The sequence below is a fragment of the Plasmodium relictum genome (assembly GCF_900005765.1).
Source record: "Plasmodium relictum strain SGS1 genome assembly, chromosome: 4".
In the NCBI taxonomy this organism is placed as follows: Eukaryota; Apicomplexa; class Aconoidasida; order Haemosporida; family Plasmodiidae; genus Plasmodium; species Plasmodium relictum.
This window is the reverse complement of record NC_041682.1, coordinates 301,613-317,555: the sequence shown is the minus strand read 5'-3', so window position 1 is coordinate 317,555 and position 15,943 is coordinate 301,613. Positions and strand designations below refer to the sequence as shown.

Genomic DNA, 15,943 nt, shown 5'->3' with positions numbered 1-15,943 from the left:
AAAAAAAAAAATAAAAACTTCTTTAAAATTTAAGCAAGAAACATTTTACTCAATATATAAAAATTTATTTTAAAAATATTTACATAAACTTAATTTAAAAAAAAAATAAAAAGAAAAAGAAAAAAAAACTGAAAATTAAAAAAAAAAAATTATAGTAGATAAAGAAAAAGGTAACTTCAAATTTTTATATTAAAAAAAAGATAAAAATCAAAGAAACAAAAAAAAAAAAAGGAAAAGAAAGTTTATAATATATAAAATTCTTCTTTATAAAAAATAAAAATGCAGTCTATTTAGAGAATAGTAAAAAGGAAGCTAAAAAAATAAAAGAAATTTTATTTATATTTAAACATAATAATTATTTAGCAAGAAAAAAGGATTGGAAATCATATAATTTACGTATATATACACAAAATATTTTTAAATAATGCTAATGTAATAAGTAATTTTTTTTACTGTTCTTCTTTAAAAGGAGAAGTGAATTATAAATAAACAATTTATTTTTTCAAAATTATGAATGAAAGAGTATTAAAAGTTATTTGGGGATGTGACACATCATGGCTATTAATCAAGAAAAACTATAACTTAAAGTTATTTTCATTAATTAAATTTCATTATTGTAATTTATTACATGATAAAAGAATTTTCGTTAGCAGGAAAAGATCCAATACAATATATATGAAGAATGAAAAAAAAAGTAAACAAAATTATAAAACAAGAAATGATGATTTGAAAAGCATTGGGAGCAATGAAAAGAGAAGTTTAACCAGAAATTTTAGAGGGAATTTGATTGAAGATATTAATGTACATTGTAGAAATAACGCTTTTAATAAATTATATTGCGATTATTATTCAACAGAAAAAGATTACAGTTACATGAAAGAAAATTTTAAAGGTGATAAAGAACTAAAGAAAAAAGCAATTGATTTAATTAGTGATAGTGATAAAAAAATAGAAAAAATTGAAGAAGTGGGATTGAACAAAGGAGATAACATAAAAGTAGATATATTAGAAAGAAAGAAATACTTATTTAATGATACAAGTGATAGTAAATATGACAAAAAATATCAGAAAACTGAAGGACATGACAATTTGAAGAGAGTGTTAATTAATTATAATAATGACTTAGAAATGAAATATAGTAATTCAAAAAAGGATGAAAATTATAGAATATCAAAAGTGAGTAATTCTGATAAAAACGAAAATAATAAAGAAGGAAAATATGATAATTTAAATAATAACGGGAATGATAAAATTGATTATGTGAATAATCAAAATGGAAATTACTGTGCTGAAATAGTGAAAGAAAATAAAGAAAATTGTAAATTAAAAAAAAAAAATGAAATAAAGAAAGTATTAAATATTATATTTTGTTCATCAATTCCCATGATTGGTTTTGGTTTTATGGATCAATTTATTATGATCCGTTTAGGTGATATTTTTGATGCCTCTATCGGGGTATCTTTTGGAATATCTACACTTTGTGCTGCTTCTTTTGGACAATTATGTAGTGATACTTTTGGTATTTTTTTTGGATATGTTTTGAATTATTTACTTCAAACATATAAAGTAATAGAACCAGCAAAATATGATATAAAAAATAAAGTTTATCAGTACTGTACTTTGATAGGATCAGTTCTAGGAATTTTACTCGGTTGCTCTATTGGTATGCTACAGTTAATTTTTATTGATACTAGTAAAAGTGAACGGCTAAAAAAAAAGAAAGAATTAGATTTTATTTTTCAAATGGTTATGTGTGATTGCCCAAATATTTTAAATTGTGAAACTTCTACCTTATTTTTATATGATAAAGCAAAAAATGAATTGTGGAGCAAAGCAATACATGGGAGAAAAAATATTATTAAGATTCCCGTGAATAGCAATGAGAAAAGTTTTAATTTATGGGTTCTTAGAAATAAAGAAATTATTAATTGTAAAAATGTATTAAATAATGAACTATATAACCCTTCTCATGATAAAAAATTTAATTTTAAAACAAGAACTATTTTAGCTGCACCCATTTTGGATAAAAATAATGAAGTTGTCGGTGTTCTTATGTTTTTAAATAAATTAAGATCTCATGGAGGTTATTTCACAAGGAATGACGAAAAATTAGCGGAAATGATGAGCAAACATATTTCTATTTTTATGGAAAAGTTCAATTATATTAGTGAGGGAGATAAAAAAATGATTATTTTTGATCAAGAGAAAAATAACACTCAAGAAGAAGATCAAGATGAAGATGAAGGAGATGAAGTAGATACTAATTTGAGTAATTCGAATTTTCAAAAAGAAAAAAAAGAAATGGAAGAGATGAAGACAAAAAATCTAGAAGATGAGAAGAAAAAAAAAAAAAAAAGAAAAAGGAAGAAAAAAATTATTCAACAAAATATTTCACACATAGAAGAAGATGAAAAAATATTTGATGAAGGTAATGAAAATGAAAAAGAAAAAGAATTTGATGAAGAGTACTATGATGAGAAAAATGACGATGCTGACGTATATGATGATGAAGATGAAGATGATGATGAAGATGATGATGAGGATGAAGTTGAAGATGATGATGAAAAATTAAATAAACTAAAAGAAATAGAAATAGAAAAAGAAAAAAATAAAATTAATGAGTATAAGTTGAATCAACTAGAAAGTGAGGGAAAAAATGGATTTAAATTAGACATAGAAGATAAATTAAATAAAAAAGAAGAAATAATAGAAAAAAACGATGAAAAATTATATGATTTTTTAATTGAAAATTATTTTATTAACAATGGTGATAATAATAATGATAACAATGATAGTAACAATATGAGTACTACTAATAGTAGTAATAATAGTAAATATAAGAGTGATGAGTGTTATAATGGCAGTAATAAGGAATATAATAGTAGAATGTATCATGTAAATGGGAAACATGAAAAAATATATGATATTAATAATATAGATTGTGAGAAGGATATAATTAAATATATGAATCACAATTTAAGAGATAAATTTTCAACTACTAATATTAATAAAAATTCAAATGACGATGCCTTAAAAGAGGAAACAATTTCATATAATTCAAAGAAAGAAAAAATTTTGCTTGAAGATTTAAGTAATAATAATATTAATGTTGTGATTGTTGATAAAAATATCAATAATGATAATAAATATAATAACGGGGATAATATTGATTATAAATTCAATAATAATTTTAATGATGACAGGATTTGTACTGAAATAAAATCCTTAAATTCAAAAATTCCAAAAAATTCTGATATTAATGAATATAATAGATACCTTAATTCATATATAATATACGTCATGAAAAATATAGACGAATTTTTTAAGAATATAAAGAAAAATGTGTTTTTTTTTAAAATACAAAGTTATAAAGAAAATATAAATTTATGTGAATTATATAAAATGAATCGTAACTCTGATAATATTTTTGAAAAAGTGAACTTTGAAAATAATATAGATAATAATACTATTCAAGAAAAAGAAAATATGGAAAAGTTTGGAGCAATAAGAGAAGAATATTTAATAAGAAATGAAATAGATTTCCCAAAAAATGATTCTAATTATATTAAGAAAAAAGCTAGTGAAAATGAAAATATGGAAGCAAAAAAATGCATGAATAATAATTATAAACCTTTCTTAAATGAAATTTTTTATAATAATTCTTCGCTTGAGATTATTAAAAAAATAAATAAGGAAGTAATTAAAAATTATTTGAAAAATTCACAACAAATTGAAAAATTGTTATTTAAAAAAAAAATTATGCTAAATGATGTTGTAAAATTTTACAGTTCTAATATGTTTGATGAAAAATATTTTTCTCATGTACACTTGAAAAGAGTATTTAATAATGTTTTTAAAAAAAAAATTGATATAAAAAATTTTAAAATGTTAAAAAATATTTTTAAATACAATTTAAATAGAATTTTTAGTAACACCAATAAATATATGATAATAAAAAAAAGAAAAAAATTAAGAAAATTTTGTTACACTATCAAAGTTTTTGATATACATGAAAACAATAACTTTTGGTTTACCATATATTGCCAAAATATAGTTAAGAAAACATTTTATAAAAATTTAAATTTAATAATTAATTTACATAATTCATGTATAATTGATTTAAAATTAATACACAATTATTTATTAAGTAAAATTTATGAAAATACATCATTTAACTATATTGTACCAAATATATGTTATAATATTAAGAAGATTGATTTTTTCTTTAAAGAAAATTTGTATCATTTAAACAATAGTAATATGTGTGATATTATTTATAAATATATAATTTTTTACCATTGTAGAAAAAAAGTAAAAAGAAAAAATTTTAATTATTATAATTACCAAGATTTATTCATAGAAGATTTTTTTGATCAAAATACTCATACAAAAAAAGTACCAAAAATATTAAATGATGATTTAGGAAAAAAAAGTGAAATTATTACAATAGATAGATAAAAAAAAAAAAAAAGATAACAATACATTAAAAAAGAGGTATATATGTCTACAACAAAAAAAAAAATATATAAATAAATTTTTAGGAATATTATAATTTGACTTTTTTATAAAAAAAAACTTTGCTTTTTTAATATATTTTTTTACTGATTCTTTATTTCTTGGTTATAATAGTAATTTATATTTTTAAGTAGAATTTTTTTATAATAATAGAAATTTATCAATATAGAATTATTTAAGAAAAATATTCGTAATTTCATATATATATATACCTACTATTTACAAATTATTGAATGTTATACACTTTTTTTTTTTTTTTTTCAATTTCCATTAATTTTAAAGTTTTCTATATTTTTCATTTATTTAAACAAAGCATATTTCGTATTAAATCTTTATCTTTTAAAATTATTCTGTTTATATATTTTTATTGATAACTTTCATAAATTAGTTATTTTTTTTAATCTCACAAGCATACGTTTGATTACTATTTATATTAATATAAATATATCATTATTATCTTTTTTTTTTTTTAAAGTGAAATATTTTTATATCGTGGAAATGTACTTGAAAATTTATGGAACAATTATTGATACAATGCCATATTTTTAATTCACCAAATTTTTTTTTTTTTTTTGTTTATTTTCCTTTTTTTTCTTATCTTCCTTGTTTGACATTAATGTAAATTTATCATTATTTTATTTATTAATTTACTTATCTATTTTTTAAAGTTTTCATAGAAATTTAAAATATTTTTAACGAACAGAAAAAAAAAAATATGATTAATAACTTTTTTTAAATACTATATATATATATATATATATATATATTTTTTTTTTTTTATGTAATACTCATTGTATACTTAAATACACAATATTAAAAAAGAAAGAAAATGAAATTTCCTTTTAATACATATATATATATATATATATATATATATTTTCTCGTGTATGTTTTAACTATTAATTTTAATACTATATATGAAAGCTTAAAAATAAATTTATTAAAACTATTTATCTTAAAATTAATTGTAACAACACTTAATATAAAAAAACAAATTTCCAAAATAAAATATAAATTATTTTAAAAAAATTTTTTTATATAATTATCTTTGTGTTCTTTGAAAGGAAATAGTTAAAATTAAGAAATAATATTTTTTAAGATTTATTATTATTTTATTAAACATTCAAAAAAATAAAATTATAAAAATAATAGATATTTTTTTGTAAGAAAAATGATAACAATTTTATTTAGTATCCTTGTTATTGTGTTCATTATTTTGGGAAGTAGATTAATAGATAAAAAAAAGAAAAGTAACTTAAATGAAGATAAGATAACTAAAAAAAAAGTAAAAGATACACCTAAACAAAAAAAAATTGCACCAGAAATCAATAAAAATACAAGACATATAAAAACTACAAAAAGCAACATATCTCACGCATTATTTGATAGAAACATTGCTATGTTAAAAGGCAATAACTATCCCTTAAGTTTATGTGTAAATGAGAAATATGGTTAGGAGAAAGAAAAAAAAAAAGAAATTGTAAATTTTAAGTGAAAATGATTAATATCTAAAAATATTTTGTTTTAAAACATATTATATTATTTTTTTTTTTAAATAGGAATTATTGCAATTAGTTGTAATAATGGAAATATACAAATTCATAAAATTTACAAAGATAATATATATAAATCTATTTTAAATAAAAAAATGGGAGAAGTTTATAGCTGTATTGATATAGATGAAGAAGGAAATTACTTGGTAGCGGTTGATGAATTATCTTCAACATTAAGAATATTTAATATAGAAAAGTCTGAAAATAATATAAAAAACTTTTCTTTGATATTAGCAGGGAAGACAGAATTGCATAAAAAGGATGTTAAATTTCTGTATGTTCATAAAAATTCCTATATTATTACTGGTTCAGAATTAGATGAAACAGAAGTAAAAATATGGAATATGAAAGGAGAAATTATAAAAATTATTAGTATAAAACAAATTTATAATCATGATTTTGCTATTTCTATATCAGGAAGGTTTGTTATTTAAATTATTCATAAAATTAAAAAAAAAGAAAAATAATTATGATAGATAATAAATAGTATATAAAAAAAAAAAAAAATTATTATTAAATCACATTTTATAAATAATAAATAAACAAATATAAATCAGAAATATATATTTGTGTTTATAATTAATTTTAAAGGTTTTTTGGTGTTGCTTGTTGGTCTCCAGGAGTTAAAGTATTTGAAATAAAATTGAAGGAAAATGTTTTTCAGAATATAGAAAAGGTGATAGATTTAAAAACCAATTCAGGAACAAAATGCTTATGCTTCAGTAACGATGAAGAAAAAGCTTTTATAATTGATAAATACGGAATTTTAACTGCATATAACTTAAACATACGATATAAAGTATAACTTTCTTTTCTTTTTTATGAATATATTAAACTTAAAAAAAAAAAAAAAACGGTTAAATGAACTATAATTTTTTTTCTTTTATAGCTTCAAGAAGAGTCTAAGATTTTATATAAAAAAGATTTAAAAGAATATAACTTTGAAGATTTTTCAAAAATGTGTAAGAAAATTTATGCATTTTTTTTTTTACTTTTTTATATTATTAATCCTTTTTCTTTTTTTCTTTTTTTTTTTTAGCTATATCTGGTGATTCTAAATATTTAATTTTAATTTCTGGTTCTAATTTATTAATTTTGAAGCAAGAAAATCTAGAAGTATATTTAACATATATATATTTTTTTCATATATGCATTAACATAATATTTTGCAAATTGCTAAAAATGCACATTTTATTATTCATTTTTTTTTAATTATTATATAATGAAATACATAAATAAATATTTATATTTATATATATATATATGCATATTTTTTTTATTTTCAGATGGTAAATAAAATAATGGATTCTCATCAATGTGAAATATTTGATGTTCGTCCAATTCCTAATTCTTCATTATTTCTAACATGGGCAGTGAGTTGAATAATTAAATAAAAATCAAATGAAAACATTTAAAAATAGTTACACTTCAAAAAAAAAAAAAAAAAATTGATTACATAATTGTAATTTTAGTAAAATTTTAGCATTATCAAATTTTAATGTGTAAATAGATTGAAATTTTATTTTCTTAACTTTTTTTTTTTTTTTTAGAATGATGGCTATGTAAAATTGTGGGATATATCGAAGGAATAATTATAAAAAAAAAAAAAATGTTCTCTGTGTTTGTTTATATAAATTTATTTTTTTTTTTATTCTTCTTTCTTATTTTTTTGAGAGATAAATTTTATGAATATAAAGATGACAGAAAAAAAGAAATAGAAATTGGAGTAGTTTTAGGATCTGGTGGGCACACATTTGAGATAATTGAAATATTGAAAACATTAAAAAACTATAATAATATTATTTTTAATTTTTTTTATGCAAGCAATGATTTTTTTAGTAAAATTAAGGTAGAAAAAAAGTTAAAAAATTATAAAAAAAAATTTTTAGTAATTCCAAGATGTCGAAACGTCGGTGAATCATATATGATGTCTTTCATAAAATTTGTTTATGCTTTCATATATTGTGTATATTTAACATATAAAATGAATAATATGAAGTTAATTATAGTAAACGGACCAGGAACATGTTTACCTGTTGTTTTTTCATTATTATTTAGAAAATATATATTTTTTAAAACAATTAAAATAGTTTACATAGAAAGTATATGTAGAATATATTCACTATCTTTAACAGCTAAACTATTATATCTTTTTACTGACTTATTTGTTGTGTTTTCTGAATACTTGGAGAAAAAATATAAAAAAGCTAAATATTATGGTTATTTATTCTAATAATACACAACATAATTATGTACTTTTAATAGATATATGTTTATTTTTATATATATTTTCATATATTTTTTTTTTTTTTTAAATAATTAATGGACAATTATGAAAAATATAAAGATTTTTTCTTTATAAGTAAAATTTATCAAAAAAAAAAAAAAACTAGGTTTACATAAAAAATTTTCTATAACAAGTTTTCATAGTTCACATGAATAGAATATGAAATTTTCCTTTGAATGCTATGCAAGAACATAGAAGAAAATCATTTGTTTACCAATAAATAACTAAAAAATTCATATTAAAAGTTTTAATATATATATACATATATTAAAGTTACAAAAAGTCTAAATGTATATTAAAGAAATAAAATATATAAACTCCCCAAATTATATATATCAAATAAAATAAAAAAATAAAGTAACATTTATGAGCATGTATATTATATATTTCATAATAATAAAAAAAAAAAAATTGGCAATAGAATAATTATCCAGTTTATTACTTTTAAAAATAACTTTTAATAATTTTTTTTTTATTTAATATATATATATGAAATTTTCAATTATAAATTAAATATTTTTAACTTTATAATTTTTTATGACTTCAACGAAACTGCTTTAAATACTACATCTTTTGTTTGATATAGAACTTTTTTATTTAGGTTAAACGAATATATACACGTTATTAATTTTAAGACCATTTTTCATTTACACTTTATTTTTTATTAAACATAATACATTTAATAATCTTTTTTTTTTTTTTTTTTTTTGATATAAAATTAAATAATTAATTTAATTTCTTTAAATAATCAAAACTTTTTATCAATATTTTAAATACTTTTTTTTTTTTTTTTAATTCCTTTTTAATTTTAAAAATAATTAAAATCCTAAATATTTAATGTTTAATAGAGTATTAAATATATAAAAAAACAAAACAAAAACTATATAAGAACCAATTAATATTAACAATTGAAAATTATTAATACAAAATATATCTCGAATATATAATTTATACAAAAATAATTGCAGAGAATTATTTTTTACAAATATAAATATTTTTTAAAAATATAAAAAGAAATATAGATTTTAATTTATTTTAAAGATATTGTAAAGGGGATATAGAGTCATATTTTTATTTTTATAATATATACATATATATTTATGTGTGTGCACATTTGTATATGTATATAGTTAAAATAAAATGAACTTATGAAAATTAAATGAATAGGTTTTATTTTTAATTTTGTTAAAAATGATATGGGAAAAGGAACAAAAATTGAAAATAGTTATATAAAAACAAATAAAGGAGTGTATATAGGAAGATTAGAAAATAAAAAAAAAAATGGATGGGGTATAGCAATTAATAATAATGGAAATAAGTATGAAGGATTATTTCAGAATGACGAAAAACATTTATTTGGTTCAGAATTACTATGTTGTTTATATAGTCATAATTATAAATATAAAAAATGTAAAAAATCAAGTGAACAAGAAAATAGTGAAGAAGAATTTGAAAAAGGAAACATATGCCTTCATGAAAATAGATATATATATATTGGAAACTTTAAAAAAGGAGAAAAATATGGAAATGGTGTATTAATTGATTACAATACTTATGCTATGTATAATTGTATATTTTTAAGAAATGAAATAATATATAAAGATGTATTATTTTCATTAGTTCATAATATGCACTCAAAATATGAAAAATGGAATTCTGAATATTATTATGAGAAAAAAAGTTGCAAAGAAGAATGTGAGAATAATTTTTTTAACTTTAATAAAAAAAGAGAAGAAAATATGAATTATAATCAGTGGAATGAAAATAAAAAAAAAGAAAATGATATATATATGTTCATTGAGAACCGGTACAGATATAATATTTTTAGCTATAGCAATTTTTTTAAACATACAATGAAAAAAATTAAAAATGAAGATTTTGTTGAATCATTTTTTGATTATAAATATAGAAATTGCGTTTATTTTGGAGATATAAATAAAAAAAAAAAAAAAAAATCAAATGAAATTCCTTTAAATCGTATTAAAGAAAAAAAAAAAAAAAACAATAAAAACATTTATGATGGAACTCAAAATTTTATTAATTATGAAAATAAAAAAACATGTAAAAGTAATTCTGAAATATTAAAAGACAAAAATGAAATAGAAATTAATAATTATAAAAAGAATGATAATAATTATTTTATGAATGAACCAATTAAAAAATTCATTGATAATATTTCACTGAATAAAGGTAAAGAACCTATAGAAAAAGGAAAAATAATTGAGCAAATTAATAATGAAATAAAGGGTGCATGCCACCTGCTTACAAATAAAAAAAATAATAATATTATAAAAAAATATTCTAAGGATTACGATGAAAGTATGAATACTAATAAACATATAAATAATTTTTGTCAAAATTTCAAAAAGATTAATAAAGATGGCACTTTTGATAACTCATTTTTTACTGAAGTAAGTGAAAATATACCTACCAGTAAATTAAATAATCCTTCAAATGATATAAAAGGATTTGGCTTGAAGAATGAAAAAAAAAAAATGTACAAGGCAAGAGAGAAAGAAAGAGAAAAAGAAGAATTCCTCAATGATAAAACCATTAATATTGAATTAAATAGTGATGATAAACATAATATAAAAGAAGTAGAATCTGAAATAAAAGATGAATTAAAAAGTAAGTTTTTAAGTAAAGAAAAGATAAAAACACAAACTGTTTTAAGTAATACTGAAAATGGAAATGGGCTTAGTGATCATCTTCTTTCAAACAAAAATAAAAATATAGAAAAAGATAAAATAGGTAATTTATTTCAACATAGTGATAAAATAGCTTTATTTCAAAATAAAACTAACTATGTAGATGTAAATAATTCTAAAGTTAATAATAAAAAGAATATTCTTAGTAAAAAAAAATCCGAAAGTATATATAATAATAATGCATATAATAATACCACTAATAGTAGCTCTAGTAGTAACACTAGTAGTGATGATAACATTAATATTAATAATGAGAAGAAAAATTATACTAATAGAATTAATAGTGGGCATATGATAAACACTAACAGTAATATTAGAAATAGTGAAAGTTGTAGTAGTAGTAGCAGTATTATCTTATGTGATAGCACTAGTAATAACGAGAAAAAATCCCCAAATAATATTAAAAAGAAAGAAAAAGATAATAATAAATATAATGATAGTATTAATACTAATACTCTTACTTATAATAATATTATATCTAGTGATAATAATTCTTTATTTAATATAAATCAAAATAAAGAAATAATAGAGAAAGGAGAAGATAATGGAACATATAATAAATGCAGTAAGCCAGAAGATAATATTTCTCTAAAGTTAAAAAATGATAAAGATATGTATAAAGAATTACAACATTTACTCCCACGTTTTTTAAGGAAAGAAAAGAAAGGAAAGCGTTTATCATGTGCACAAAATTGTGTATATTGGAGTGTATTTGAATTAAATTTTTTTTTATTTTTTATTGGTATACCTAAAAAAATATTAGAAATATTTATAATAAATCAAATTGATGGATACTGCTTAAAATATCTAGAGAAAAAATTATTAAAAAAAATGGGGATATTTGACAAAATAATTAGAAAGTATATATTATTAGCAGTTCAGTTTTTGTTAAGATTAAGAGAAAAATATAAATATAAAAAGAGAAGTAAAAAATTAAATGCAAAAATTGATAATCATTTTACTCTAAAAAAAAAAAAAATACATTTTTTAAATTTAATTGGAAGAGGAGGATATAGTAATGTATATAGATGTTTTTATGGTGATAACGTTTTATCGAATAATGATTATTTTTATATAAAATATTTGATTAATAATATAGCTTTAAAGATATTTATAGATAAAAAATATACTTCCGAGTTTTTTTCAGAATTACAAATTTTATCCACCTTAAGGCATCCAAATGTTTCTTTATTTTTAGGTGGTATAAAAAATCCAAGAGGAATAGCTTTAGAATATTTAAGATGTGGGAGTATATTTGATATATTACATAGGCATAAAGTGAAAATAAAAATATATGATATAATTAAAATGTGTAAAGATATAACTTCTTTTATGTGCTTTTTGCATTATAAAGGAATATTACATTGTGATTTAAAATCATCCAATATATTACTTTCCTTATCAGGAGAAATAAAAATTTGTGATTTCGGGTTATCAGTTCAAAATCCTTATCAAAAACCAAAATTCCTAGGAATAGTTGGCACATATCAATGGACAGCACCAGAAGTATTAAGAGGAGAAGGTTATACTCAGCAAGCTGATATATATTCTTTTGGTGTGATTTTATGGGAACTATTACATAGAAAAATACCTTTTAATGATTTAAAGCATCCTTTAGATATTATTGCGAATGTCGGTTATAATAATACAGAATTAGTTATAAATAAAAGTATACCTCAAAAAATAAGATATATTTTAAAAAGATGTTTACATAGAAATAAACACAAAAGAAAATCCTTCTTTTTTTGGTCTGAGTATCTTGATTTACTGCATAAAACTCAAGCTATAGATATAGAGGAAAATTTAAATCTTTTTTTTGGTTAATATCATTAAATGATGATTTTTTTTTTTTTTTTCCACAAAAAAAATATAAAATATCTTATATATATATATATATATTGAAAAGGAAAGAATATTTATAAAAATATTCAATTTGTTTTTAATTAATGCTAATAATTTTTTTTTGTTTATTTTATTTTTAATGATAACAAGAAAAAATTAATGTTTATTATATACTTCATTTAATATTTAACCTTTTTATGAGTCTATATATTTGTAATTTATAATTTTCATTTTTTTTTTTAAATGGTCTTTATTTTTTTAAGAAAATATTATTTTTAACGTTTTCATGTTTTTAATAATTATTTTATTTTTTGTTAAAAAAATTTTTCATTATGTTAATCATTATTAACTTTGTATTTCATTAAGAAACATTTAACTTTTTCATATCTAAAAATTTTATGTAAAAAAAAATATATTGAAAGTATTTTTAAAAATAAAGGTGTATACCCTTATTTCTCGGCTCTAAGTTAAAATTTTAGAAATTTGTCATTAAAAAGTAAAATATGAATTAGACAAAATTTAAATTAGTTACAAAATTATGTTTTATTATATGATTTTTTTTTATTCTTTTTCTACGTTGCTACTACTGTAAAAAGTTTTAGTACCCACTTTTGCATGTATTCTATATTTTGATATGTTATGCAGAATTTCTTGAATATTGAAATAGTTCGAATAAAGTTATTTTTTATTAAAATTAAAAAAAAAAAAAATAATGAAAATTAAAATGAAATAAAATTTTGTAAAATAAATAAAATATATAATACTTAATATATGTAAGTAGTAATCGAGCAATAAAGAAAGATAATTGATAAATATTACAATTTACATATCAAAATAAAAATAATTTTGAATTTATATAAAAATATATAAAAGCAAGTTATTCTTATTTCTCTTTTATCAATGAATATTTTTTTTTTTATTTAACATATATATATATATATATCACATATTATTTTTTTTTTTTTATTTATATATTTAAGATAATAATTTTTTTTTTTTTACAATTTGTGTATTAAGCATAATTGTTTTATGTAAACGCTTGTGTATAAAAAGAACAAGTAAAATTAAGTATAAATAAATAATATTGAAATATAAATCTAAATATAAATATAAATTCTTATTATTTATATGTTTATATTCCTTTTTTTTTTTTTTTTTTACTTTTATTTCTCTATTAATTTGTATAATTCATCGTTTTTGATTTCAAAATGAATATAGAAATAGAAGAAGAAACTATACAAAAGGCAAAAAATTTTCAAAAAATTAATGAAGAAGAAATAAAATTAAAAAAATTAAAACCATTAAGTGAAGGATTATTAAATCCAAGTTCCAATTTATTATTTGTAAGTGAAAAGGGTACTAGAAATAGAATTAAAATTTGTAATGCTTTGAATGCACCAAAAAGTGAAAAAGAATTTAATGAAGGAATTAAAAAAAATGTTTATATTGATCAAATAATAACTGTATGTGGGTGGAGTAAAGCTGTAAGAAAACAAGGAGGTGGAAGGTTTTGTTTTGTAAATTTAAATGACGGTTCATGTCATTTAAATTTACAAGTAATTGTAGATCAACATATGGATAATTATGATAAATTATTGAAATGTGGTGTTGGGTGCTGCTTTCGTTTTACAGGAAAATTAATATTGTCTCCTGTTCAGAACGGAGGAAATAAAGGAATATTAAAAGAAAATGTTGAATTAACCTTAAATGATAACAGTGTTCATAGTTTTGAGATATATGGAGAAAATTTAGATCCTCAAAAATATCCACTTTCAAAAAAAAATCATAGTAAAGAATTTTTAAGGGAAGTAGCCCATTTAAGACCACGTAGTTATTTTATTAGTTCTGTTATGAGGATAAGAAATGCCCTTTCAATAGCTACTCATTTATTTTTTCAAAGTAGAGGATTCTTATATATTCATACCCCATTAATTACAGCTTCGGATTGTGAAGGAGGTGGAGAAATGTTTACTGTGACAACTTTACTAAACGAAAATGGAGACATTGATGCTATACCTAAAATAAAATACAAGGATCTAAAAAAAGAAAAAAGAGAAGATAATAATATACAAAACAATGAAGACAAATATGTAATTGATTATAGGAAAGATTTCTTTAATAGGCAAGCATTTTTAACAGTGAGCGGTCAACTTTCTGTTGAAAATTTTTGTTCATCTATGGGAGATGTTTATACCTTTGGGCCTACCTTCAGAGCTGAAAATTCACACACATCAAGACATTTAGCTGAATTTTGGATGATAGAACCGGAAATAGCTTTTTCAGATTTATATGACAATATGGAATTAGCAGAATCGTACATAAAATATTGCATTGAATATGTGTTAAATAATAATTACCATGATATAGTTTATTTTGAAGAAAATGTAGAAAAAGATTTAATTAAACGATTAAAAAACATTTTAAATGAAGAATTTGCAAGAATAACTTATACAAATGCTATTGATTTATTAATGAAATATTCAGACTCGTTCGAAGTTCCAGTACAGTGGGGTATGGATTTACAATCGGAACATGAAAGATTTATAGCTGAGAGAATTTTCAAAAAACCTGTTATTGTATATAATTACCCGAAAGATTTAAAAGCATTTTATATGAAATTAAATGAAGATAAAAAAACAGTAGCAGCAATGGATGTATTGGCACCTAAAATTGGTGAAATTGTAGGTGGATCTCAAAGAGAAGATAACTTAGAATTATTAGATAAAATGATTCAAGAAAAAAAATTAAATTTAGATAATTATTGGTGGTATAGGCAATTAAGGAAATATGGTTCTCATCCTCATTCAGGTTTTGGATTAGGATTTGAAAGATTAATTATGTTAGTAACAGGAGTAGATAATATTAAAGATACTATTCCTTTTCCTAGGTATCCTGGACATGCAGAATTTTAAAAAATTAAAGATAGATAAAAATGATTTAGTGATTTGTAAAGGTTAAAAGACTATAAAAACATCAGAGAACTACTATATATAAGTAGTTCAATTTTTTTTCTTTTTTTTTTTTTTATGAAACCAAAT

At 19.5% G+C, this 15,943-nt stretch overlaps 5 protein-coding genes across 5 annotated transcripts; all 5 read left to right on the top strand.

Annotated features, from left to right (window-relative positions):
* Window positions 1-510: 510 nt before the first annotated feature.
* PRELSG_0408600 (GAF domain-related protein, putative) lies at window positions 511-4,458 on the top strand (the record flags this gene model as incomplete). The annotated part of the gene is made up of 1 exon (XM_028680228.1): window positions 511-4,458. One exon carries the CDS (start codon window positions 511-513, stop codon window positions 4,456-4,458), a length of 3,948 nt encoding a protein of 1,315 aa, XP_028531745.1.
* A 1,228-nt stretch (window positions 4,459-5,686) lies between these two features.
* Window positions 5,687-7,660, top strand: PRELSG_0408500 (conserved Plasmodium protein, unknown function; the record flags this gene model as incomplete). Its single annotated transcript, XM_028680227.1, has 7 exons — window positions 5,687-5,966; window positions 6,075-6,489; window positions 6,660-6,867; window positions 6,958-7,030; window positions 7,108-7,184; window positions 7,355-7,441; window positions 7,619-7,660. 7 exons carry the CDS (start codon window positions 5,687-5,689, stop codon window positions 7,658-7,660), a joined length of 1,182 nt encoding a protein of 393 aa, XP_028531744.1.
* Window positions 7,661-7,677: 17 nt separating this feature from the next.
* On the top strand, window positions 7,678-8,301 carry PRELSG_0408400 (dolichol-linked oligosaccharide biosynthesis enzyme, putative; the record flags this gene model as incomplete). The annotated part of the gene is made up of 1 exon (XM_028680225.1): window positions 7,678-8,301. One exon carries the CDS (start codon window positions 7,678-7,680, stop codon window positions 8,299-8,301), a length of 624 nt encoding a protein of 207 aa, XP_028531743.1.
* A 1,250-nt stretch (window positions 8,302-9,551) lies between these two features.
* On the top strand, window positions 9,552-12,887 carry TKL1 (tyrosine kinase-like protein, putative; the record flags this gene model as incomplete). Its single annotated transcript, XM_028680224.1, has 1 exon — window positions 9,552-12,887. One exon carries the CDS (start codon window positions 9,552-9,554, stop codon window positions 12,885-12,887), a length of 3,336 nt encoding a protein of 1,111 aa, XP_028531742.1.
* Window positions 12,888-14,113: 1,226 nt separating this feature from the next.
* Window positions 14,114-15,817, top strand: PRELSG_0408200 (asparagine--tRNA ligase, putative; the record flags this gene model as incomplete). The annotated part of the gene is made up of 1 exon (XM_028680223.1): window positions 14,114-15,817. The coding sequence occupies one exon, from the start codon at window positions 14,114-14,116 to the stop codon at window positions 15,815-15,817; it is 1,704 nt and encodes a 567-aa protein (XP_028531741.1).
* Between the last annotated feature and the right edge of the window lie 126 nt (window positions 15,818-15,943).